Source organism: Fistularia commersonii, chromosome 34 (assembly GCF_037954325.1).
Source record: "Fistularia commersonii isolate RoL2024-O1a breed Wild chromosome 34, RoL_Fcom_v1.0, whole genome shotgun sequence".
NCBI classification, from domain to species: domain Eukaryota; kingdom Metazoa; phylum Chordata; class Actinopteri; order Syngnathiformes; family Fistulariidae; genus Fistularia; species Fistularia commersonii.
In genome coordinates, this window is record NC_141317.1 from 4,535,072 (window position 1) to 4,558,637 (window position 23,566).

Below are 23,566 nucleotides of genomic sequence, written 5' to 3' on the forward strand. Positions count from 1 at the left end.
CTCTCGCAAATATTCCATTGTGATTTACGGCCCAAAATCTACAAACCAACTCCATGTGGCGGGCAGCGTAAATCCAAGATGGCTAGATGCTGTTTTCCCCCAAAGAAATAGGAGAACGGAGTAAATCTTTTTGTGTTTAATGGAAATCAAAAGCAACCAGGGGTAATAGCTCTACAATTACCAAACTGTGCTGACATCCAACTTGTGAAAACGCTTGTTTGTGGGGGTTTTCAGCTCCGAGCGCAGCGGACAACTTTATTCCTGTCATTGACTGCGCGCTGCTTGAAGCTTATTCCAGCTTCTTTTCAATCACATTTCAGTCGCATTGATTGGCCGGGGGGGGAAGTCATACGCGGATGATTATAGACACGCGATCGATCCGAGGGGGTTATCGATCGAACCGTTGCCAAAGGGTTAACCCGCTTTCGCTCTGACGCTCGTTTGAAATAATTCGGGACCAAATGTTGTGAGTCCCCAGAGCCAAGTGTTTCCTGAGTTTAAACCTGTTCAGGGGAAGGTCGGGCTGGTTCTCATTATTCAAAACGCAAAATGAAAGGGGGGGGAAAGAGGGACCGTCAGAATAGAGAGATCAGAGAACAGTGAAGAGAAAATTGCCCTCCTTTCTTTGTTTTCATCTCAAATAGGAAACTGTTGGGTCACAGAGTGGAAAACGTCCAACGGGATAATTGGAGACAAAGAGACAAACAGAACACACACAAACAAACAAGCTTACATAAACGCGGTGCGTTTAGGGAGACATGCTCCTCTCCTGTTACAACCAATGAAACATTAAGTGTGTCGGTCAACACACAACACACACTGTCGGTGAGGTGTCAGGTTGGTGTCTAATCGAGAGAGGCCTGCCTCTCTTGTATGGGGCCTCCGAAGTGTGTGTGTGTGTGTGTGTGTGTGTGTGCATGTGTGTTTGAAAGCTTCATGCAGAGTTTCAGACACCCTCTACCTATTTGAAAGCCTTCTCTTGTGTAAAACGATGCTTAAAAGCTCAACACCTGATCAGACCCGGGGCGTCAGTTTGGCTGAGAACACTAATGTGATCTAATCTGACAAAGTCTGAGCACGTGCGCGTGCGCGCACACACACAGTAAGTGACCATCATAATCTGTATTTTAGACTCCCCACCGGTTTTCCACAAAGAAAATCTTTCTCGGTACAAATGATATTTTTTCCATGAGACCAGTGGTCCCCGAACTACGGCATTATAATCATAATGCAAATAATACAAATATAATCATAATGAAATCACCTGGAATAAAGTCCATTCTACAATATTGGTAGTGAAATGTGTTGGGTTGGTAGATGTTGGTTTCAGTTTGGTGTCATCGCTCGCTTGCTTTCCGGTTTTCACAGGTAATTTGATGTGAGAGCTGCAAACAGTTGTGTCTACAAGAAAGTTAATGTTCCTTGGTCCTTTTTTCTGTGAAAAACTTGAAAAAGGTTTATTTGGTTATTACTTATTTCATAATTTGTGTTTTTATATGTCATTAATAATGTTATAATTTATTTTCTAATTTTTTTTTTCCTGTCAAGATCCCGGAAAGGGTTAATTTTTGCTTATGTGTGGCTTTCTGGGATCCTCTGCGATCGTCACACTTTTTGTTACAAACTGGCGCGGCACCCCCTTGTCAGAGAAGGGAAAAGTTATCCGGCCATCGCAGGAAAAAGTTTGGGGACCCCTGCATTTGACCTTCCGGATCTTATTTTGAAAAACGACTGTTTCCGCCTTCGCCTTACTGTCGCCCCATTTCACACATCAGCTACCACAAATTAGCCCTCGAAAACAATAAGCCAGAAACAAAAGTCATAGAACCGTCAAGTTATGGGTTCATCGCAACAGGTGATACACAAGCTCTGCGTCTACTTTGCATTATTTGATATTGATGATTATATTAGTAAATCATTAAATGCTGTATATATAACAAAAACTTTTTATTGTTTGAACATTTTCATGCATAAAGCTGATCCCTGGTAAAAAAAAAAAAGGTTGGGTACTACTGTTTCAGAATAATAAAGTGAAACCCCGCGGTCGGAATAAGAGAGAAGACCAAATGAGCTCTGGAAGTAATAGTTTCATCACGGTTTCTGTTCGATCTCCCGGGACGAAGATAAACGTGTCATCTCAGATTTAGCATTGCGCAGATTTGTCTCCCTCTGATTGATCTTAAACAAGTTTACCGGCCTCCCGATGTGTCTTTGCCGTCATCTGCGAGCCGCTCTGGGTGTGTGCTCGTACGTGCGCGTTTACTACGACAAGGCTGAAACAAGACGGTAATTACATTGCATGGACGAGCCAAAAGGGACGGGTGACTACTTTCTTTGACTGACAATGGATTAACTGTTCTTTTTCCTGTGTCCTCCCTGTTGGGAAGCACTGACTGACATCTATTTGAACCACGCTGCACATTGTATCGTGCGCAAAATAAAAATAGAACCTATATATTGCTGTATTAGGGGTTAAAATGAGGTGGGAACTACAAAGTAAACCATTCTTGGGTGGCCCCAGTGCTTTGTTGCTCATCAGCGGATGTCCTGTGTACAATAGGTCATATAGTGTTGAGCGTTACATAAACAATCCGGCGCTGCTCACGCAGTCATATGTTAGCCATCACGCACACAATTAGTGTGAGTAATTTCATGGTTATAAATACAAACCATGTCATTTTTCATTGGAGCTGAAACTTTTTCCCAAGATTGAAGACAACCCGAACAAAGACGGCGAGGTTTTGAGCGAAGCCAAATTAACTTTAATTTGAGTTTTTACAAAAAACACAACCATTGAACGTGTGCAAGAAAAGGGGCGCGATGACATTTGATTGTAGTTTGGGCTTTGTGCGCACGGAGCAGTGAGTCAATCAAAGAGGATTTTATTGGTTTTGAATTTCCACGGAAATAGTTGACAGGGGATGAGCGCAGGCGCTCTCTACCTCCTCTGTTTCTCTTCAGTGTCGACCTGATCTCAGGAGAGGCGAGCACGTGCATTTTTCCACTCTCTTCCTTCCAAAAACAGTCATAAAAAAAGAAACAAATAAACAGACTAAACATACACACTGTCAAAGGATTATTTCCACAGTTAAGTGTGATAATTAAATCATGTCTATTAACAATGTGGACACACGAAGACAGCGCGGTTTGAATAAGCAGACACGGCGTGACGGATGTTAGTGTTTCATCTCAATTAAATCTGGATTTTTAGATATACAGATCCGTGCAAAACCATTATTTTTGCACACGCACAAAAAAATAAACGCGTACATTTTTATTTGTGTATTTATTATTTGTGTGCAAAGCATAGTAACTGCGCAGCTGCGGCATGAAGTCATTGTCCAGTATGGAAAATGAATCCATATGTTGGACATCCAGGTTTCAACCGTGCATTTTTTGTTTTCTTTTTCCAAGATTAGGCATTAGGATGATAGGAAGCCATGGATAAAGCAGGTTGAGGGGCTTTCAAGTGTTTAGGAGGAAGGGGCCACTGAGGTATGCGTACTCCAGGGGCTGTTGAAAGAAGCAACAGGTCAGCGGCAGTGAAAGAATGCGAGTGAAAAAGAACCCAAACGTCAACAAGAATTCCTCCTGAACACAACCGAGAAACTAATTTTGAATTCTCCGAAATTCAGATCAAGATCTGGCCGGAGTATGAATGGCGCAATTTTCTCTTATTGTTATTAAATAAATGAATAAGAGGTTAAAAGAATCAAAGAAACAAAAACAACTAGAAATTGTATTTGGTGCCAATTCAACATAAAATATAGATAATTTTGTGAATTTCCAAATTGGAAAACATGCTGGGTCGGGATGGAAAAACAGAGGGAAAAAAGGGAGGAAGAGAAACGTTAAATCGGCAATGGATTTCTTAAAAAAAAAAAAAAAAAAAAAAAAAAGAAAATAAATATAATAAAAATTCACAAGCAAATCCCCCCGTGATGTGCAAAATCCCAACTTCCGGTGTGCAAGTATTGCCTCAAATCAGCAATAAATCACCCCCTTTCCCTCCCCCCCAAAAAATCAGCGGGAAATTACATGAGACTGAGCAAATGTAAAAAAAAAAAGTTATAAATACATGACCTGTGACAAAAGATAAAAAGTAAAACATAATCGAGTTGACGCAACATTTATTTGCTTCCACCACTTCTGCGGTTAATGGGAGTCATTTGTCACCAGCTCTTTTCTTTCGGGGTCGGACACGTGAAAAGTATGAGAACGGCCGTCCCGGGGAAAAAAAACCTTATTGTATTCGGCGGAGTTAAGAGATTCAGGATGCCTCCTGTTTCATCCTCGTTGAGGATGAGGAGTTTTTCAAAGACGTTAAACTAAAGAGAACATGGAAACTGGGTCATCGCTATACTTTATGTTTGTCTTCCTTTTGTTCCCGTCACTAGTATATATTGCTCCATGTATGCAGACTGCTCCCTCCCGGTTTGTCTACCAGGATATAACTTACTAAAAGCGATCTCTTACTGACATCAGATCCAAACGATTTGCTCACGCGTCGTCGTCCCCACCACCTCCCCCCGACTGCTTTCAAAATAGAGCTTTGACTCCGAATTGATTTGAAATATATGAGCGAAATAACTCGGACCCGGGCCTAAACAGGAATTCCGCTGAGTTGTGGCGGCGGCGGCGGGGGGAATCTATTCAAAGCTGTGTTTTCTGGTGGATTTTCAAAAAAATCTGTTTTCATCAAAACTCTTACAGAGATGCCTCACCTGGGGGAGACCGAGGAGGGCCTGGGTCGCATGAAATCAGGAAATACTTATATGAGACGCCGAAAAAAAGACACGCAATAAACAGCTTCTGTCAAGGCAATGCCAGGATTAAGGCGAATGGGTATCGTAGCATCTCATTTTCATCATGTGTAATACTTTTTAAAAATATTGTTATTCTGTTTGTGCTCTTAGTTGAGTCCCGGCACACGGATCGACCCCCCGTGATTTATTAGATTTATTAGATTCATTGAAAACATAAATGTTGCTGGGAAATCCAATTGTTTGTTTTGGCAACCGGTACGAACACAGCTTTTGAACTGGGGATCCGCGGGGAACTCGGGGCTGAAAAGTGAGATGGGGGACGGGGGGACGGGGGGGGGGATGCCGAGTCGTCGAAGCGCCAAGACGCTCCGATTTCAGGGGAGCGGAGTTGTAATGACATCAGGGAAGTGTAATGCTGGTTGTCATGAGTGCAGCATGCTTGGCTTGATGTAATGTAACTCTGGCAGTGCCCCCCTAAACTCACAACAAGGGCACAGATGTTAAAACGGTTAACAGCAGTTGAGGCGTCCAGATAGAAGGGGAGCGCGAGAATGCTTCGGAAAAGACGAGCGAGGATGGAGGGATTGTTTGAAATGGAACAAAAAGCCCATCAATATCTTAATATCGCCGCTTTCAGCCTCTCCTCCCCGGCTTTTCTTCCTATCAAATTTAGATCTGGCAAATCCGCAAGGAACCCTGACAGACATCGCATCGGCGTTCCCGGACAACCCGGCTAACAACGCAGGGCCGTTAATTCATCATGAACATAAAACCAAAGTTCCCCCTCTTTGCCAAGGCTCTTCTAGTGTGCAGGGCACGGAAAAAAAAAAAAAAGAATTTGTGCGGTAGCTGAGGAAAAGTGAGTAAGACGGGCAGGTTCCAACGGTGACTAGCTAACAAGTGGAATCCATGGCAACAGGAAAAAATTTTGGTAAATAAACACTATTTGGTCGCGTATCTACAGATCTGACAAATATTCAGAAAGACTTTTCAACTGCAAAGTGCGTCGTTCGCATGCGCGCAGCAGCGTTGCCGGTACTAAGGCTTGACGTGATTTTTCTTGGTTAAATGCTTCAAAAACAAGTTCATACAGGTGATATTCGGGGAGTCGTATTGCTTCCAGCCGAGTCATACATGAATACCTTTATGAATATTCCAAGACGGACATTAATGTCTCCATGCGTTTGTGAGAGGCGCACAAACCAAGCGTGTGCGGTCCTTGACGAATAAGCAGTTGTGTTCTAACCATTTGCTCAAATCGGGGAACCCCTGTAGCTATGCAAGGCTGGCAGCGATATCCCAGAGGTAAAATTAGAGTTCATGCATCCCTAATAGCCTGCACATGCCTTTTGGAGGGTCTGCTGTAGCAAAGTAGGGCAACTAAATTTGCGGAAACGCACGCGCTACAGGTGAAGATATAAGAAATCGGAGATAACGTCGGGGGCGGGCGTTTTGTCGTGATAGTGATAAATGAATAAATGCCGTTTGAGGAACGGTAGTCATAATTTCACTGAGTGGTATTTCTGCGGTGTCTAAAAGAGCACTGTGAAGAAGTGATAAAGAGGAAGGAAGGAGTCAGATGCTGTACTGGGTTATTTCATTCTGAAAGATAAAGTAGCGATGAAACATTTAATCAGCTCACTTGCCAGTGAACTTGCTGATCTTTAAATACACTTGTTATAGTTTTCATTTCACTCCCTTTCAGCAAAACAAAATCTCTCCATCCTATCCCCACCTAATTCACGCCATCAACCGAGTCTCCCCCCTACCATTTACAAACTTTCACATTTATTCTTCCACATGCCGTCCTCCTTCACCGAACTTCAACATCAATTTCAGCCGAGTAAACATTGCGCCATTTTTTGTGTTATCTTTGTGGCGAAAAGAATTATGAGGGGATCATTAGTCTTGTCTGATTAAGGCCTGTCACCAAGAAGGAAGACGCTGGACGGAGAACTCCATATGCGCACAAATAAGCCAAAGTGATAGTGAATAGCTGACCGCTGACGTGTTTAAATGTAGCTAAGCCATAGCTTTAGGCTGGAAAAAAAGGTCCTATTAAGAAAGCGGAGCAGGCAGACACGACGCAGCTGTGCTCGCCGGGGGCCGATCGGAGGCAAGTTGATTGATGACGGTCACCTGCGGTACAACCGATCAGCGCCGGAGAAATAGCATGTTCATAAGTGGAAATTATCCATTGGATACTGGATTACGTTTGACTAATAGTGCGTGTGTTTGAGAGAAAGAATGAGGGAAGGACGGCTCTGGAAATTGTCAGGAGTGTGCTGGGGCAGAATTATGGCAAATCATACGGCGTATGTTTGCTCTCAGCGCAGTATTTTTTTCTGTAAAACTGCGCTTATACATGTATTCAAGACTGAAGACTTGAGAGTTTTTATTGTCATCAAGCGAGCAAAGAGAAATTTGGGGGAAAATGAATAAAAAAAGATGATTGCAGCAGAATGGTATTAGTGCGCGTTCCAGTGAATAGGAGGTGGAGGGTGTATGATTGTCTTTAGGGGTTCGCAGGTCTGAGCGGAGCTGCGTGTAGAAAGTATAAAAGTATAAAAGGCAATGAAAGAAACGAGAGATATTTTAGAGGCTTGGTGTAAAAACATACCAAAATTAGTGAATAAGCCCCGCAGTCACGGTCAATCAACTATGATCAATGTATTTTGGAAACCACGAGCTTGTGCTATGCATTAGCAACAATATCCCAAGACTTCAAACGGCCCAACGCACCATTTTTCACAATTATCCGCAAATTTGTCACGATAAAGGTTCGGTCAAACGGCTCGTGATTTAACTCAAGTGTAAAACAGGCGATAGCGATACTTATTATGTCACAGAGAATCACCCCGTTCTCTGCTTCTCCCGCACCGACTTATTATTACCCGTAATCTAAAGAATTATAGTCTAAAAATGCAACTCTAAATCCTGTGCATTGATTCATATAGCGACGCAATTTGGAAGCAAACAAAAAATGTGAACGCCGTATCCTTGCGGCCGTTTTAATGCACCTCCATTACCCGCCTTGCATTGAAAGTCTGATTAAAAGCTACGATTACTTCTCTAGTATTGCTTTACAACAGGGTGAGCAAGAGGATTTCTAAACCCTTCGGATTTGTCACACATCGCAGCGTCATGGTAACAAGGCGAGTCGGGCTAATGAGGTCACACAGGAGGCACTGCCGGAGATGATCCAAACCATGTTGGTGCAAACCCCGGTGATATTGTGCGCTTGTGTGTTACTGCGCTGTCACTTTCAGATCAATATCATATTGCCAGGTTGTGCTCCTCGCATCTGGAAGCTGAAAACATAAGGAATGGAAATTGAATTTCCTCGCCATCAGGCTCAGTTGTAACTGGGCTCTGGACATCATGTAAAGGCACCGCTGCCTGGTTACATCAACACAAACATGACAAATCGCTTAACATATTTAAGAGATTTAGTGCATCGAGTCCGTTTAGAGCACATAAATTGTGACAGATCTAGTGTTTTAAAATGACAAAACAAGGATCGGCTGACAAGTGATATAGCAAAATATGAAAACCACATGTTCACAATTAAGCTGCAGTCAGCCCTTATGGATAGTTGACAGAAGAAATAAGTCTTCTTATTGCTGTGGGAAAAAAGCTATTTTTAAACGGGTGGATTTTGTGGCAAGTGACCTTTGATGCCTCCCGGATGGGAGATACTAAAAAAGAAATGGTTTGCAGGATGGGAGAGGTCTGAGATTGTCTTTTTTCTGACTGTTCCGGAACATGTTGGTTGTGCATGGATTTAATTGAGGGTAGGGACCGTCTGGCGAGGTAAACAGCCCTTAGAAATAATGCCTTTTTTTGGTATTTTTTTTACTGTTTCCATATGTACATACATCAGCGCTGAACATAATGGTGCTTTCGGAGAACAATTTGGAGCCATCATCCAGGAGCTGTTTACAGTATGTACTCCGCTAACTAAATTTAGTTTTAGTCGATTTTTTTTTTTCAATGTTTTGTTTGGGCACCCTGAACATGAACAGAGAATCTGTTGGGGATATTGGTATGACGGGTACGGGTACGCTGGTATGACGAACAGATTTGGAATTTTGTTTTTGGCCAGAAACCAACTGGAGTTGCCATGGCATTGGATCAGTCGAACTTACTGTTGTTGCTTGTGCCCCATTATAATGCTTCGTGGTAATATGATTCATCTTCTGTTATTTGGGATTGAGCCGATCTTTGTTGTTGACGAATACATATTTAGAAATTTGTTATTTTCTGGACCCCAACTGTAGTGATTTAATGGATGTATGGAATTAAAGGTTAAACCAAAGCATCTGCGAGGAAATTTGGATCATTGGGTCAGTTAGACTGTTCCTGGGAAAAAAAGCAGAGGTCATCTAGAGGAGAATAAGAGAATAAGAAAGAAAAAAAAGAAAATCTCATTAATTCTACATAGTAGATAGTAGATGCTCTCTATAAAAAGATCATATTAACTGTCCCAGTTTCTCAATGAGTGTTGCAGTTGTGCTTATAACTACTATTTTTAAAGAAAAATGTCTAGATAAGATTGCAAATGATGGATCATTTGTTAAGTTAAAAAAATGCGTTCCAGGCGCACATAAAATGATTTTATTCTCAAGTGTTACATTAATCAATGTGTTCGCTGGGCATCCGCAAGCATGGTAACGGTTGCGTCAGTGCTCGGTTAAATTACATGATTAAACAACAACTCTATTTTAATCTGCAGTCCAATTGAACAAGATTTTTACAGGTTTGTAGAAAAACTGAATGCAGTGTGTCGCAACATCTCCCACTCTGCACAAATGTTTGACCATCTGCCTCATGATCTTTGTCCAGCGGAGACTCAGAGGAGACAGACCTCTGGAGACGGGATCAGGCGAGGTGAGACGTGACATGGGAAAGACTTTTTAGCTGCATGTGATAAGAAGTGATGTGAGGTAAACTCTGGGAGGTGAGGGGGGGACGATGAGAAAAAGCTGACCCAAAGTGGGGGAACCTCTTACAGAGAAATAACAAGAAATGATGTGTCCAAGTGAAATAAACGGAAAAGCCAACTTATTGTCTCCACAGATGCAATAACTGTCATAGATGCAGAGAATTAAAGGTTATAGACAGCCAATTGGAAGACGCCAAGGACCACACTTTAATCATGATGAAAAAAAAATCCATATTCAATTATACATATGAATGGTTTTGTGTTAAATATCACTGAAGTCAGAGTACAGCGTGGCGGCATTATGACATCTATTTGCTCCTGCCTATCTCTGCTGGCTCAGAAGGCCATGTTCTCTCCACAGTCACATACGTCAGCGTGATCAGACTATTTAAAAAAAACGATATAGTTTGGTCCGACCAGGGGAAATTGCGACACGCAGTTTTACTTTATGCTATACTGAGATATTTTCGACCAAGAACACGGCCAAGATCTGTCATGTAAGCCTGAGAAGCGAGCGAGCTCAGGCCAGGGGGACCGATTCCTAGAAATTAATTTAATAGAACAAGAATGATCTCAATTATTTGGAAGAACGTGTTTGCCAAGGATTCTTGCATCCCCGTTCTCCGGAATCTAAAGCACACCCGCACACGTGGCGATCCACAGTGACTATTGCAAATCTTGTGTACAGTTCTCCGAGTGTGACTGCGTGATGAAGCACACATGCATGCGACGGGGGCTCAGTGCACTCCGATAACAGGCAGATTCCGGAGAAGTGTTGCTCTCTAGTGGTGAAAATCTAAAACTGGGCAGTTTAAGTCTGAGGTAACCAAGATGCTTACGGGCTGCGAGATTTATGAGACATTTTACAGCAAATTTGAAAGTCGTCCTAGATTACATCTGTGATCAGATTGGATCATTTAGAAAAAATGTCTAGGTGTGATGTGATGATTTTTTACAGTTGATTGATCAACACTTTTTGACATTTCACAAAATCTCTGCAGGTTTACGATTTTGACAAATCTACAATACACCTTGAGCACTGACTTTTTCATACAATGAAAATTATATAAGTAACGACAACAACAACAATAATAAAAGGGAGCCTTTTCTTTATTGATATCATTTACGTTATACAGATTACATACCCAGCCAAACCCAATCTTTTTTATATTCGGCTAAAGGAAGTCTGCCGGCGTAAGATTTTTTTTTTCCCCGACAACCGAGTATCCATGTGATTTGATGACTTCAATAACAGCATTAACATGGCACGTGCACAGCATGTACGACAGTTATTTGATTCATGATAAGTCACAAAGTCAGTGGTTCTAAAGAAGTGCTAATCTGACGTGAACAGATGGAACACAGCACAGTAACATTATATTTAAGTTAAAGTGGAATACAATTCCACTTCAATTAAAATTGGTTAATTCTAGTTCTGAAATACTATAAACATCTCCACTGAGTAAAACAACTTTTAGATGCTGATCAGGTAAATGCCCTATTTTAGGCATCTATACACTTCTGTCCTCATGTGTGTTTGGTGAATTACATAGAGTGAGAGGCCTTTTTGGTTGTCCAAACTTATTGGAACAGTATTTGGATTTTTACATGGTGTTAACATAGTGTACCCATCCTTTCAGCTATTTTTATCAAGTAACAACCAAAAGACTGAGCCATAAGCTCAACCTTATCATTTTAACAAGCACATTTGGTACAAAGAACAGGCCACTGAGATGTATGGAAGAAAAAAAAGACAAAGAAAATGTCAACAGTAAGACATGCATGGATATCCTCACTCGAACTTTTCATCCGTACCCGGTAGACACGCACATTAGCTCTCCCGCAGACTGTTTGCCGTGCGTCGCCCCCAGCGGTGGTTTACATCTCAGCAGTGAGCTGACCTTTACTCTGGATGATTCTCATAATGGACTGCACCACCTCAGACGTGGTACCCTGACCTCCGATATCAGCCGTGTGCAACTGCAATTACAGAAAGGATGACAAGCACGATGAACGATAGACGGCGTTTGGTTAAACTGCACCACGCGCCATGGAAATGAAGCATTTTGATGTCGGTACCCAGTCACATGCCACATTAGTGTGGGTGTTGTCTACTTTTGCAAACCGTTTCCTGCTGAGGGAACATTAAATTAAAATCACACCAGCTTACAGAAAGCTTTCAAAACCCCCGATAATTAGCTGTCTTGGATGATGAGCAAATCAAGGACAAAATGAAAACCGTGCAGAGCAATGCAAAAATATCTTATAGCCTGGATGTTCTATAAGAACACAATGATTTCTGAGTTTTACAACAACGATTATGGTGAGGAAGACGGGGGTTATGCTCATAAGAAGACTCACCCTGGTTTCATTCATTGTGGTGAGGATTGCACTCCGTATCGAGCTTGCATAATCATAAAGCCTAGAGGCGAACAAAAGACCAGCACAGTCAAAGGATTTCCATCTTGGGTAGAAACAGGAGGGGAGGGAACGTACTGAAAAACTTTTCCACGTCAAGAACTTACTTTAGATGATCCAGCATCATGCAGCTGGCTAGCAGCATTGCTGTGGGGTTAGCGATGTTCCTGTCCGCGATACTTTTGCCCGTGTTCCTCGTGGCCTGGAAATAAAGGGTGGGGGCAAGTTACAGACTAAATCTGAGATAGTAATTATCTTGCAGTCAAACTTCTCATCACGGGTTGCTGAACACTAACCGTTTCAAAAACCGCGTAGTCACGGCCGTAATTGGCACCAGGCACGAGGCCAGGCCCTCCCACGAGGCCAGCGCACACATTGCTCACCACGTTACCATAAAGATTGGGCATCACCATCACATCGAACTGCTGCGGCTTCGACACGAGCTAAAAACAACATACGGCCAATAAATAAAACTTACTTTTACGGCATTACTTTCGACGCTTTACTATTTTAATCGGCCTTCACCTGCATGGTGGTGTTATCCACGATCATGCTGTCGAACGTGATGTCGGGGTATCCCGAGGCCACTTCTCGGCAGCACTGAAGGAACAGGCCATCCCCTAGTTTCCTGTCGGCCACAGGCAACGCATGAAGCACTCATTAACTGGATGTAGAGCATCGCACTCAGACGATACACTCGCAACAGAGCGGCTCACATGATGTTAGCCTTGTGAACGGCCGTGACCCTGCGCCGTCCTTTCTCCCTGGCCAGTTTGAAGGCATAGTCAGCGATCCGGAGAGAATTGTTCCTGGTGATGATTTTCAGGGATTCCACAACACCTGACACACTCTTAAAGATGGGAGAGAGAGGAGGTTATGAATAATTAAGGAAAAATTAATGATGCTAAATCTTAAGAGCATGGAAGGCTAGATAAGACAGAGAATGAGTCAAGAAGCAAGCCAAAGTGTATCTGGATGCTTTTGCGGTAACTGATAAGCTCTTCTCAGTGCATTCTCAAAAAATGTAAAGATTCAGAAGGAGCAAATGCGAAAAGGAAGAAGTCAAATATGAATTTTACCAGGGCAGCAGACGATTATTCGCGAGGCCTGTCTCGTTTGGCAGGTTACACAATTTTCGACTACATGTAATGCTGATTTGTTTTATTACAGGGGAGTCAATTCCAAATAACCGACTGGATTGCAAGTGGACAGACAGGTGATGACCACTTGATATCTATTCTGAGTGTTTGGAGTGAATTAAAATATCTGCTTAAAAAAACAAAAGTACAGTGAAAATGAGTACGAGTGGACAACAACATAGACCCCAGAGACCTTTATCAGAAGTAGACAAACAGACTTAAATCACTGTCGTCATTTCTTCTGACCTCGTGCTCCAGACTGCTGTACTCCCCCTCTGTGTTCTCCCTGATGATTATGATGTCAATGTTCTTGTGTCGAGTCTGAACTCCAGGGAGTGACTGACAGTGCATCACGTTCGCATACAGGTCCAAGCTGGTGCTGCCGAGACATAAGTGGAATGAGAACTTTCCCCTGAGGAAGAGCAGTGATGGTGGTCATTGATTCCCTCAAACTTACCGGAGGACATTATTTCTGGACTTGACAGACGGAGGCAGGGTATGTTTGGTTTCTATGTTGCCTATCACGACAGTAAAGCATTGTCACAGCTGAGTAATAAAGTCGAGGTCGATTTAAAAACAAGTTTGTCAATTCATCCTGGATTTGTGACATGGAAATAAAAAGGGCTGGACGTACCTTTGAGGGCAACTCCATTACGACGAATGGCAGTGATAGCGTTACTGATATCATCCTCTGTCTCCAAGGCAGAGTTGACATGCACCACCTCAAAGTCCACGGGTACGCAGCTGAACCTATGGAATGGCAACAAACCTCAAAGTAAGGCGGCCTGTTCTGTTTTATCTTTGGCCAGAAATACTAAGCAAGAAACTGTGGAACCAACCTGAAAACTTCTCTGACATGGTTGAGGAGCTCTGGACCAATCCCATCTCCAGGTATGAGGGTCACAGTGTGTCTTCCTCCATACTTAGCCGGAGGTGGCTGGGAATAGGGTATTTTTAATGATATACATGATAAGAATTGCTAATGCAATGTCTGTAACTTCCAAATATGTCATCTAATTGCATCATTTGTTATGGTACATCAATTATATCTTGATCTACAAAACATTCCTCTCCATTTGTCTTCATATTGATTCAATTAAAGAACTATTTTGATACCTCAATGATTTTGCCAGTTATGTAGTTCCTATCACATTTTAAAGTTATCTGGTGTAATCTTAATTTAATTACATGCTGAAAAGTTATTTTACAATCCCTAGTGAGTAAATCATTAAATAAAAAAAAAAAAAATCACATACATCACTAAGGGTTTCTGCATTCCTATTTAAAATGTCCATCAAGAGATATATGGTGTGTATATGTTAAAGTTTTGAGCATTTTACATGTCAGTTTTCCATGCAACTAACTAGAAAGCACTGAGAAGTCCAGGAACAAAGGATGAAACTGAGAAGGAATATTATTCAAATTTAAATTTCCATAACAAAGATAAAATACTGACAAAACAGTTGATATGTATGGAAGTCATTAAGTATTCTTGTGGTTCACTGTCCATTCATTCATTCATCACATGTGGCAAAAAAAATCCACCAATGGATACGGTATAGTACACTGGGATCTTTTCTGCAGTAATGATTATTTCAGACTGTGCGCTAATCTCTGCATCTGAGTAATCTGAGTTCTATCTGCTCAATCATTGAATCTTGAGATTCAGCTCTTTGAGCTGCTTGCACTGTAACTATTTCTACCTGGCACCTGTCCATTCCAATGTTTCCATTTGCAGAAAGGAACGAACCTACAATTTTGGTTATCTTTATAATTACTGAAACTTGTGTACTAAGAGAAAAATACTGTCCTTGCAAATGCAGAAAATTCAACTTTATTCTTGTCACCGCAAGTTCATTGAGGGAATGCAAGTGAGATTTTTTTTCTGCTTTTATCTGGCACAGTACAGGAAACTGTAAAATAAATGTCCTTAAATTATGACTAATGTGATTTTTTTTTTGTAATAAGTTTACGCCCATGTTGGTGTCCGGTACTTACAATGATTTCTCCCCTCTTCTGATGGCCAGGAAAGGAAAGAGACAAAAGTCAGGGCGACAGCAGAAGAAAATGTTACATCCAAACTGACAACATATGGGAAAAAGTAATTTAGAAAAAATCTCTAACTACAAGACACTGGAAAAAGTGGTATGAAAGATGCCCTGTCAGCTTTAACCCAAAAATCACGGAAAGAAAATAAATAAGATAAAGAAGTTTGACGGCATATCTAACACAGTCTATGTAAGTCGATGTAAATAATGCGAGACTAATGCGTAAGGACACAATTATTCACAAAGCCAGTGACGATACTCACACTGATCGAAGCTTTATTCCTGTGACTTGTCACCGTTGTTCCAAACACCTAAAGAATTCAAATTAAAAGAACACAAAAGTTAAAATGAATTTCAAAATTGTTACAGTTAGACAGAGGTGGAACATCTACAGATGGGTGTATGGGAGATGCCAGCTAGCGTGCTAGTCAATACTGCTTTTCTCGTTTGACCTTGTGTGTGTGGCAGAAAAAGGAAATTAACTTCGCTTTACCAAGCGGACAAAAGATTTCAAAGTGCCATGACATGCTTATTTCATTTGTCTTACTTTGAGTGTTTTTCCCAACTGTCCGCCCCAACGGGGACTGATGATATTGGACACGGAGAGGAAGGCGCTGCGGGCCGCCATGTTGAAAGTAAATCAGGGAAGAGGGGGGCGCTCTCCTTAACGTTTGTAAATTTATATATTTATTTTTTGCTATTTTTTTGCAATTACTATTGTGATACGTGTGTTTTTATTCTATTTAATTATTATCCATATTCATTTTCTGTGCCTCCATCTTTTAGGTAATTTGGGTGAAAACATAGTATTTGACAATTTTAAAAAAAAAAAAAAAAAAAATCATTTTTATATGGTCACATGATCATCTCCGCGCAGACTCAGTGCTCCCGAAGTGGGGGTTGGCAATATTTCCGGAAGACGGACTTGACAAACCTGATGCGTCCATCACTCCCTTATCCATGCTTGTCGAAACCAGCGTGAAACGATTGTCTCACTATAAATGTCAACGTGTTCCCCGAGCCTCCATGTTCCAATAATTAACCTGAAAGCTGACATCCAGCGAGCAGCGAGGCGGACTCATGAAGAGCCAGCACAAAAAGTAGTCAAAAGTCCCGGATCGCAAGAGCAACAGCTCTTCTGACTTTGCCGCCGTTCGTTTCGTCCCAGAAAGGGAGACAAGAAACAGCAGCTCCCACCTCAAGCCTGGACACGGGAGGTATACTCTGAAATGTCTTATTCTGAAAGTGAGCACAAATAATACCGTTTGATGGTTTGCGCTTCGTTGCTCTGTCACCGCGATGCTCCTGCAAGCCAGGGCCATCTTAGATGGATAGATGGCAACAGTCCTCAGGGACACGAGAAAATAAAAAAGTATTTCTGTTCCCGATTGAATAACACAGAAGTTAGAATGAAACATTTCTCATTTGGGGTGGCTCTATTAAACACTGCACAAACCTTCTCCCCTATACTTAAAATGAGAAACAAAATATGCATAATGAAATGTTTTTTGCCTCCTCTTTGTGCAGTACTTTGTGTTCTAATAGCTGTGGTTAACGTTGCTCAAGGGACTATATTCAATATGTAAGCACTAGATATGCAGGGTAGCATATGGTGATTTATTTTGGGTAAATTAACCAGTTTCACTTCTTTTTTTTACCCATAGGTTGTAAGCCTTCCTCTTTTTCTGTTCATTGGTAACTTTTTTGCATTAACTGCACAGAAATGTTGCACTTCAACACATTTTCCAGGTGATCCTGATGTGTCCCCTGCACCCATGAGATAACTGGCAGGTGAAATGCATTGTTGTGATATTCTGCTTTCAAAAAGCAAAAAACCTTAGCCCACAGACCGCAAATAGTAAACATAATTTCTAGGTGATGCCATGCACGAATGGAGAATTACATCTGATGCAGTGATAAAAACTACCGCAGTTGTCCGACATTATCAGATGAAATAGTGATGACGTATGCGAAGATGACCGCTTTTTGCCATTTGTGCAGAGAATCATTATGTTTTATCAGCCGATCAGAGTGATTTCTTGCATTGATGGCCGCCGCGAGAAATTCAGCGCGCTCAACACGCTAGAAAAGCTTCTGATGAGAGCCAACAGTGGGAAATGACCCTCGGCAGTGCAGCCAAAGCCAATCCAGTGTGTCAGGGGCGATGTGGTGCATCACATGATGAAGTGAGCATGTGGTAGACAGGATTGTAGCTGATTTTGATGAGTCGTCATCAAGGCTGTCAATGCGATACATCCAGGTTGATGCCCAGTTAAGGAAAATCCTAGAAAAAATATTTCTTTAGCAATCACAGACATGATTGCCCATAAATGGTTACAGGGGACAGTGCCTCCAAAAAGCTACCTTCAATTTTTAATGTACGATACTATTAGATTACTATTCACTAAGTGAAATGTTGCGCAATTCTGAAAATGATTAGATGAGCGAGGCACTACCACATTTTATCCCGCCAGTGCAATGCGCTCAAATGTTCACAACAGGTTGACTGATCCAACAGGTTCCTTGGCATCAATTGCACCGGTTTATTAATTAACCACAGGAATGTGGCATTTTTATGAGCAAAAATGAATGTGCTCATTTGTCATCCAAAGAGAGCATTCATATTCAAAAGGTCTAGAAAGAAATGTCCTAAAGTCATCAAGAATTCAGTGAGCTGTTATGCTGAAAATATCTAGAAAGTCAAAAATAATATATCACATATTATGATGACATCAAAAAACAATTTTCAAAAATTTCCAAGTATTTCATTTGTATATTATGATTGATTATATAATTGTTGTTAAATTGTTTTCATCCCCGCTGCTCTCACCCTTGGATGTTTCATTCATTTATCTGATTTTTTAGATATAAACAAGGTTATGTTGTTATCTTAACATTTCTGCCTGTGCAGTAGAAGTGGTGAGGGAGAAAATGACTAAGCGGAGGATTTTGTTTTATTTCCGCTTTCTGGTGGAATGATGCCACACCTGTTGCAAGTACAACTGACAGGTGGTGTTACGGTACGGTTAGTCTCCGCTGAGGAATATTTCCCCCCGTTTTCATTTCTATCTCTTTTTTTCTTTCTTCCAGGTCCGCAAGTAACCAAACAATGAGACTTACAGGTTGGTTTTTATCTTCTTCCCCTTCAGTAACATTGGTCCCAGCGGAATTTTTGAGAATTTTGCCTTAACTTGTCTGTCCTGTTTCTCTCGGCAGTCCCCTTGCGAGCCTTGGCCCTGCTGCTGTTAGTTGGAGTCACCTGGCTGCTAGCAAATACCTTGTTCGGAGGGGAAAGTGGTTCATCCGTGCGGCAGTTTTTCAGCAGTAAGAGAAATACCCCTGAAAATGTCGAGTAAAGAAAATGAAATATCGGATGAGCTCTTCGTCCCGGGTGCTTAATTGTCAGAGTTCCTCGTTACCTTGTTATATTTTAGAAAATTATCATTCAGATGCCCTCGATTAAGGGTTTGTACCTGAAATAGTTAGAGAATTCCTTGTGTGTGATGATTTGAGTGTGAATATTCGTTCGTTTTTCAGGTGCGAGTGTGGAACCGACACCCGGTAAGAAGAAAGAGTATCTACAACATTGTGTTGTTCTTACCCTTTAAGTATCATTTTCACAAAGTGGCCTATTCATTATGTTCCTCATTACCAATTGCTGATGTCCTCTGTTTTAGTCGAAACACGACCCCGTAGGTATAAATGTGGTCTCTCGGCTCCCTGTCCCCCAAAACATTTGGCTTTTCGATTGGTGTCTGGTGCCGCCAATGTCATTGGGCCCAAAATCTGTGTGGAGGATAAAATGTGAGTTTCAGTCTCTACTATTTACTCTGTTTACCTGTTGCTTTGTTTTTCTTTTTATCCCCCTCCTCCGTCTCGCCACCATTCTCTTTTTTTCCAATTTGTTTTTTCTTGTCTGCTTTACATTACTCTTCTTTTCCTTGTGCTGTCATAACCAGGCCCTCCATCTTGGAAGTTGAATGCAAGTACTCTTAGTCTGTCACCGATGCCCTTGTATTTTCCTTGAGTTTTGATCCCTTTGTGTTTCTGTTCTCACCAAATACCCGTCGTCATGTTTCGTGAAGCAGACAAACAAACGGCATCGCTTATTTCTTCCCATTATTTTTGTCTTACAGGTTAGTGAGCAGCGTGAAGAACAATGTCGGCAGAGGGTTGAACGTAGCTTTGGTGAACGGTACGTTTAATGCATGCTCAAGTAAAATGTGACGTCCCTCTTAAAATGCGTCGTTTAAACATCTACATGATCTTTTTTTTCTGTCTGTCTTCACCCCAGGAGTTACAGGAGACCTTTTAGAGACAAAGACCTTTGATATGTGGGCAGGAGGTAATAAAAGTCTGATGTATGGCATATATGTCAAATGCAAAACATGTGATGACTCCCAGTTCTCCATTTGATGCTTGTATCCAGATGTTTCCCACCTGTTGAAGTTTCTGCGTCCGCTCCATGAGGGAACGCTTGTGTTTGTTGCCTCCTTTGATGATCCAGCTACAAAGTAAGAATCCACAATATGTCGTGGGATGCAGTCCAACATCTTGTTTTCCCCTATTAGATGCTCTTCCAACTAACGCACAGAGTCAAGTCTGCTCAGGGCATTAGTATTTTCATGTGAAAGATGGATGCTCGCTTATAGAATTTATAAAATATAGTCCTGTTGCTGAGAGAGTAGCTCGGTCAAAGATCAGAAATCTTCTCATATCCAACCAGTCTTGTACCGTAGACTGTGTGATTTAGCAAAACAGTATAATTCTCTAGGTATTAGGGTCCACAGATATACGCGCTGTTATTCCCAGTTCCCCGCTATAAATAATTTCACAACACTTTTCCGCCTGATTTTACCGAAAAGTGCTTCAATACACAAACATCTATAAAGTCCCGCTTTAAAGATGTAGTGGCTTGAACTTTGAATCGCAATAAAACGGTCTGTCCTCAACATTTTCATGTTGGATTGGGATAAAACTGAAATGATGGGCTGATAGCCTTCACATGGAAGTGCATTTCTCACATTGTTGTCCATCTCCCTCTGATAATTTATACAATTTGTTTCAAAGCAGTTTATTCCATAACTGCTTGATGGCATCGGTAGAGAAAAAGAGCGAGCGTAGTAATGCATCCCTTACTCACCTCCCCAAACCATTTTTGCATAAAATGTCAGGTTGTTCAATGTTTGAGTATCGGTGTTGTGTTGACACTGCATGTTAGTTTCTGCCCCAGCAACTTGTTACAGCTTTAGCATAAACTGTTGCTTTTAGACTTATGTTTTAACCAATGAGAGCTCCGTGAGGAAAGACAACCACTTTGCTAATCCCGCATCTTGCGACAGGTTGAATGTTGAGGCCCGGCGACTCTTTGAGGAGCTCGGCAGCACGGTGGTGAAGGACCTGGCGTTTCGAGACAGCTGGGTGTTTGTTGGAGCCAAGGGCATCGAGAACAAGAGCCCGTTTGAGCAGGTACTTTATGACTCTTAGTAATAGTAGAAGAATTCATCTGTTCCTATGATGTCATACAGACACTCCTTACGCTGCGGTTGACTGCAGATGTTGTATACATGACAAAAAATAGGCATTGTCCAGCAAATGGTCTCTTTTTGTTTTTTTGTTTGGATTTGTTTTTGCAACATTCTAATAGTTTTCAAGGTAATGGGGAAAAAAAAGGATTAAAAAGTGTCTTTTACAATACAGAAATTATGATTGTAAGAAATTAGGAGTTACAAGTACCAAGAAATTCGCAAATGAGCCATTAGCTCAAAATGGGGTCGAAATCCCATGGAAGTGAACAGCAAATTAGCAGAACATCAACAAGATATTCATAAGCTGTTACTTTGGTAAAAAAAAAAAAAGAGCACAAACCTTTATTTGTCTAGTTCGGTTTCCCGATTTCTCTTACGCAAATGCATGCGTATAAATGCGTAGGAAATGCATTTATACAAATTTTTGCAAATGGAGTTCAACAAACATCTCGTCACTTTGCTATATGTCTGAATTTAAAAAAACTATTAGCATTTATATTAAAATATCCCTGTGATTGTCCAGTATTATGTCCCGCACACAAGACAGCTGTCGGGCCGAAGGCAGTAAAGTGCAATTTTAATATCCAAGCTCAGTTTCCTCTACATTTTGAAATAGCCGTGTGATTGCAGCTGTGTGTCGTCTCATATCAAAATAGGACCTATGTCATGGGCTCATCCCTCGCGTCTTGTTGACATGTGCCTGTGGTTATTCCCATCAGCGTATGAAGAACAGTAAAAGCAGCAACAAGTACGAAGGTTGGCCCGAGTCTCTGGAAATGGATGGTTGTATTCCCCTGCGGCCCCCGCTGGAGGCTTAATTTTCCCAAGTCCTCCTCGGGAACACACTGACACCTGCGGTAGCAGCAGAAGAAGCTGAAGTGGCTCGATTGACTTTTAGAAAGCCAAGGAACTGATGGATGAGACCATTGTGGCTATGGACCATAAATAATGCATCCGTTTTCCCTTATCCATGGGGAAGGCACAAAGGCACAAGTTGTCTGCAAAGATCGAGTTTGGACTTGATACTCCTTAAAGAGCTGGAACTTCTAGTGATTTTTTTTTTTTTTTTTTTTATTGGATTTTTTTTTTATAGGATAAATTTAGCCTTGTAAACCATTTCTGAGCAAAGCAAACAAGGAACATGTTCGTGTGAATGCAAGAGAATTCTTCCCACTCCAAGTGTTGCATGATCAGACGACTGACCAGAAGAATACCAAGTGAATGAGCATGACTGGGGTAGACCTTACGGAGCCGCCATCGGGTTTCGCATAAATCCTCTCGGCAAGTACGTGGCAGGGTATTTTTTAAGAAATGAGTACTTGTGCTGCATCCAGTGTCCTGCAGGCAAAAGGCATCTTACAGTTTCATTCAAAGACAAAAGGAAAGGTACATTATCTCAGCATGAGAAAGAGAAGTACTCCAATTTACCTGTTGTACTAAGACTCAGACCTTATATTTAACTAACTTAATATATTTAATTTCTGTAAAATATATATCAATTCTATGATAATCCAGTATATCGCCTGCCATTGTTGTTGGTGTCTTTTCCTAGAACTTGATGCACAGCAGCTTTTATATAGACAGTTTGACAAATTTGGCCTGTGACGTTTACATTTGGTGAAGCTATTTATTTGATACCGTTATCAACTTTAAAATCACTGCCCAGTAAATCGTATGTTCATCGTAAAGGTTTTAACATCTCACGCCTGCAGATAAACGTACTCTCCCGTGGTCTAAAACGTAACCTCTATCGTCGTTGTGTTCATTACCTTTTTTTTTTTTTAAAGGTTGAATGTATTTTCCGTGTTTTCTGACAGACTTCATGTTTGAAATGTGTGACGTTTTGAAATAAAATTATTTGATATGTACGGTTAGAGGCCTATTTTAGATTTTAGTGATCCGAACACCTTACCTCAAGTGACACGATCTCTATGCGAAACATTACAAGGTGTCATTTCCAAGAGTCAAAGTGCTAATTATCAGATGCATTTCCCCCTTTTGGAAATCCAACCAGGATCCTCCTTGCTGTGAGGTGGAAGCGCTCGCTGTGTTGGAAAATCATATATTTGAATACATAACAGCACAAACAAGGGCAGTGTGCTAGAGATGCAGTAGAAATGTAAACTTTGCAATTTAACACGGCGGTGTCTTGTGCAGGGAGCACATGAATATTCCATGAGAGACAGTTCTTGGCTGTTTGACCACTTGTGCGACGGCACAAATGAGTGCAAATTAAATATGTGCAAATTGGAAAAGTGCAAGTTGAGGTGTGAACAGCTGATAGTTCAGAGGTAGACCATGACCGCCAGCTCCAGTCAGTGGGGAGAGAGTCTGATGGCAGTGGGATAGAAAGTTCTTCGGTCCTCCCCTTCAGCCCGAGGGTAGAGGTCTAAATCGGCTTGCTATGCTCTCAACTTTGCAGCTGCAGAAGTTGCTGAGGATCCAAGGATCCAAGCCAAATTTCTTCATAAGGCAGAAAAGCCGCTGCTGCGCCTTCTTGATTTTTTGGTGTTGAGCGTAACAGGTGAAATCCTCACTGATGTGGAAACTCCTCAACCTCTACTTCAAGCTCTTGGATGAGCAGTGGCTGAGGAGGTTTCCTCTCCTCCCTCATGTGAACTATCATCTCCTTTATCTTGACTTTGTGCAGGGTGAGGTTGTTATCTTCATATCAGTAACACCAGACTGGCCACCTCCGTCCTGTAGGCCATTTGGTGTGTGC

General features: G+C 41.6%; 2 protein-coding genes across 3 annotated transcripts; one reads left to right on the forward strand and one right to left on the reverse strand.

Moving 5' to 3' along the window:
* Window positions 1–10,803: 10,803 nt before the first annotated feature.
* idh3g (isocitrate dehydrogenase (NAD(+)) 3 non-catalytic subunit gamma) lies at window positions 10,804–15,950 on the reverse strand. Of its 2 annotated transcripts, none has more exons than XM_086141947.1 (13): window positions 15,864–15,950; window positions 15,580–15,627; window positions 15,267–15,281; window positions 14,108–14,205; window positions 13,903–14,018; window positions 13,726–13,786; window positions 13,515–13,647; window positions 12,846–12,979; window positions 12,655–12,757; window positions 12,426–12,572; window positions 12,237–12,331; window positions 12,073–12,133; window positions 10,804–11,691 (listed from the first exon to the last, which is right to left on the reverse strand). In XM_086141947.1, exons 1-13 carry the CDS (start codon window positions 15,942–15,944, stop codon window positions 11,590–11,592), a joined length of 1,194 nt encoding a protein of 397 aa, XP_085998073.1. In that variant the 5' UTR covers window positions 15,945–15,950; the 3' UTR covers window positions 10,804–11,589. The 2 variants fall into 2 exon arrangements, with proteins under 2 accessions (XP_085998073.1, XP_085998072.1); XM_086141946.1 differs by having other exon boundaries at window positions 15,267–15,284.
* Window positions 15,951–16,203: 253 nt separating this feature from the next.
* Window positions 16,204–22,712, forward strand: fam3a (FAM3 metabolism regulating signaling molecule A). The gene is made up of 10 exons (XM_086141942.1): window positions 16,204–16,533; window positions 18,407–18,438; window positions 18,533–18,640; window positions 18,854–18,877; window positions 18,994–19,120; window positions 19,453–19,511; window positions 19,611–19,661; window positions 19,746–19,830; window positions 20,659–20,785; window positions 21,564–22,712. The coding sequence occupies exons 2-10, from the start codon at window positions 18,426–18,428 to the stop codon at window positions 21,660–21,662; spliced, it is 693 nt and encodes a 230-aa protein (XP_085998068.1). The 5' UTR covers window positions 16,204–16,533; window positions 18,407–18,425; the 3' UTR covers window positions 21,663–22,712.
* Window positions 22,713–23,566: the final 854 nt, after the last annotated feature.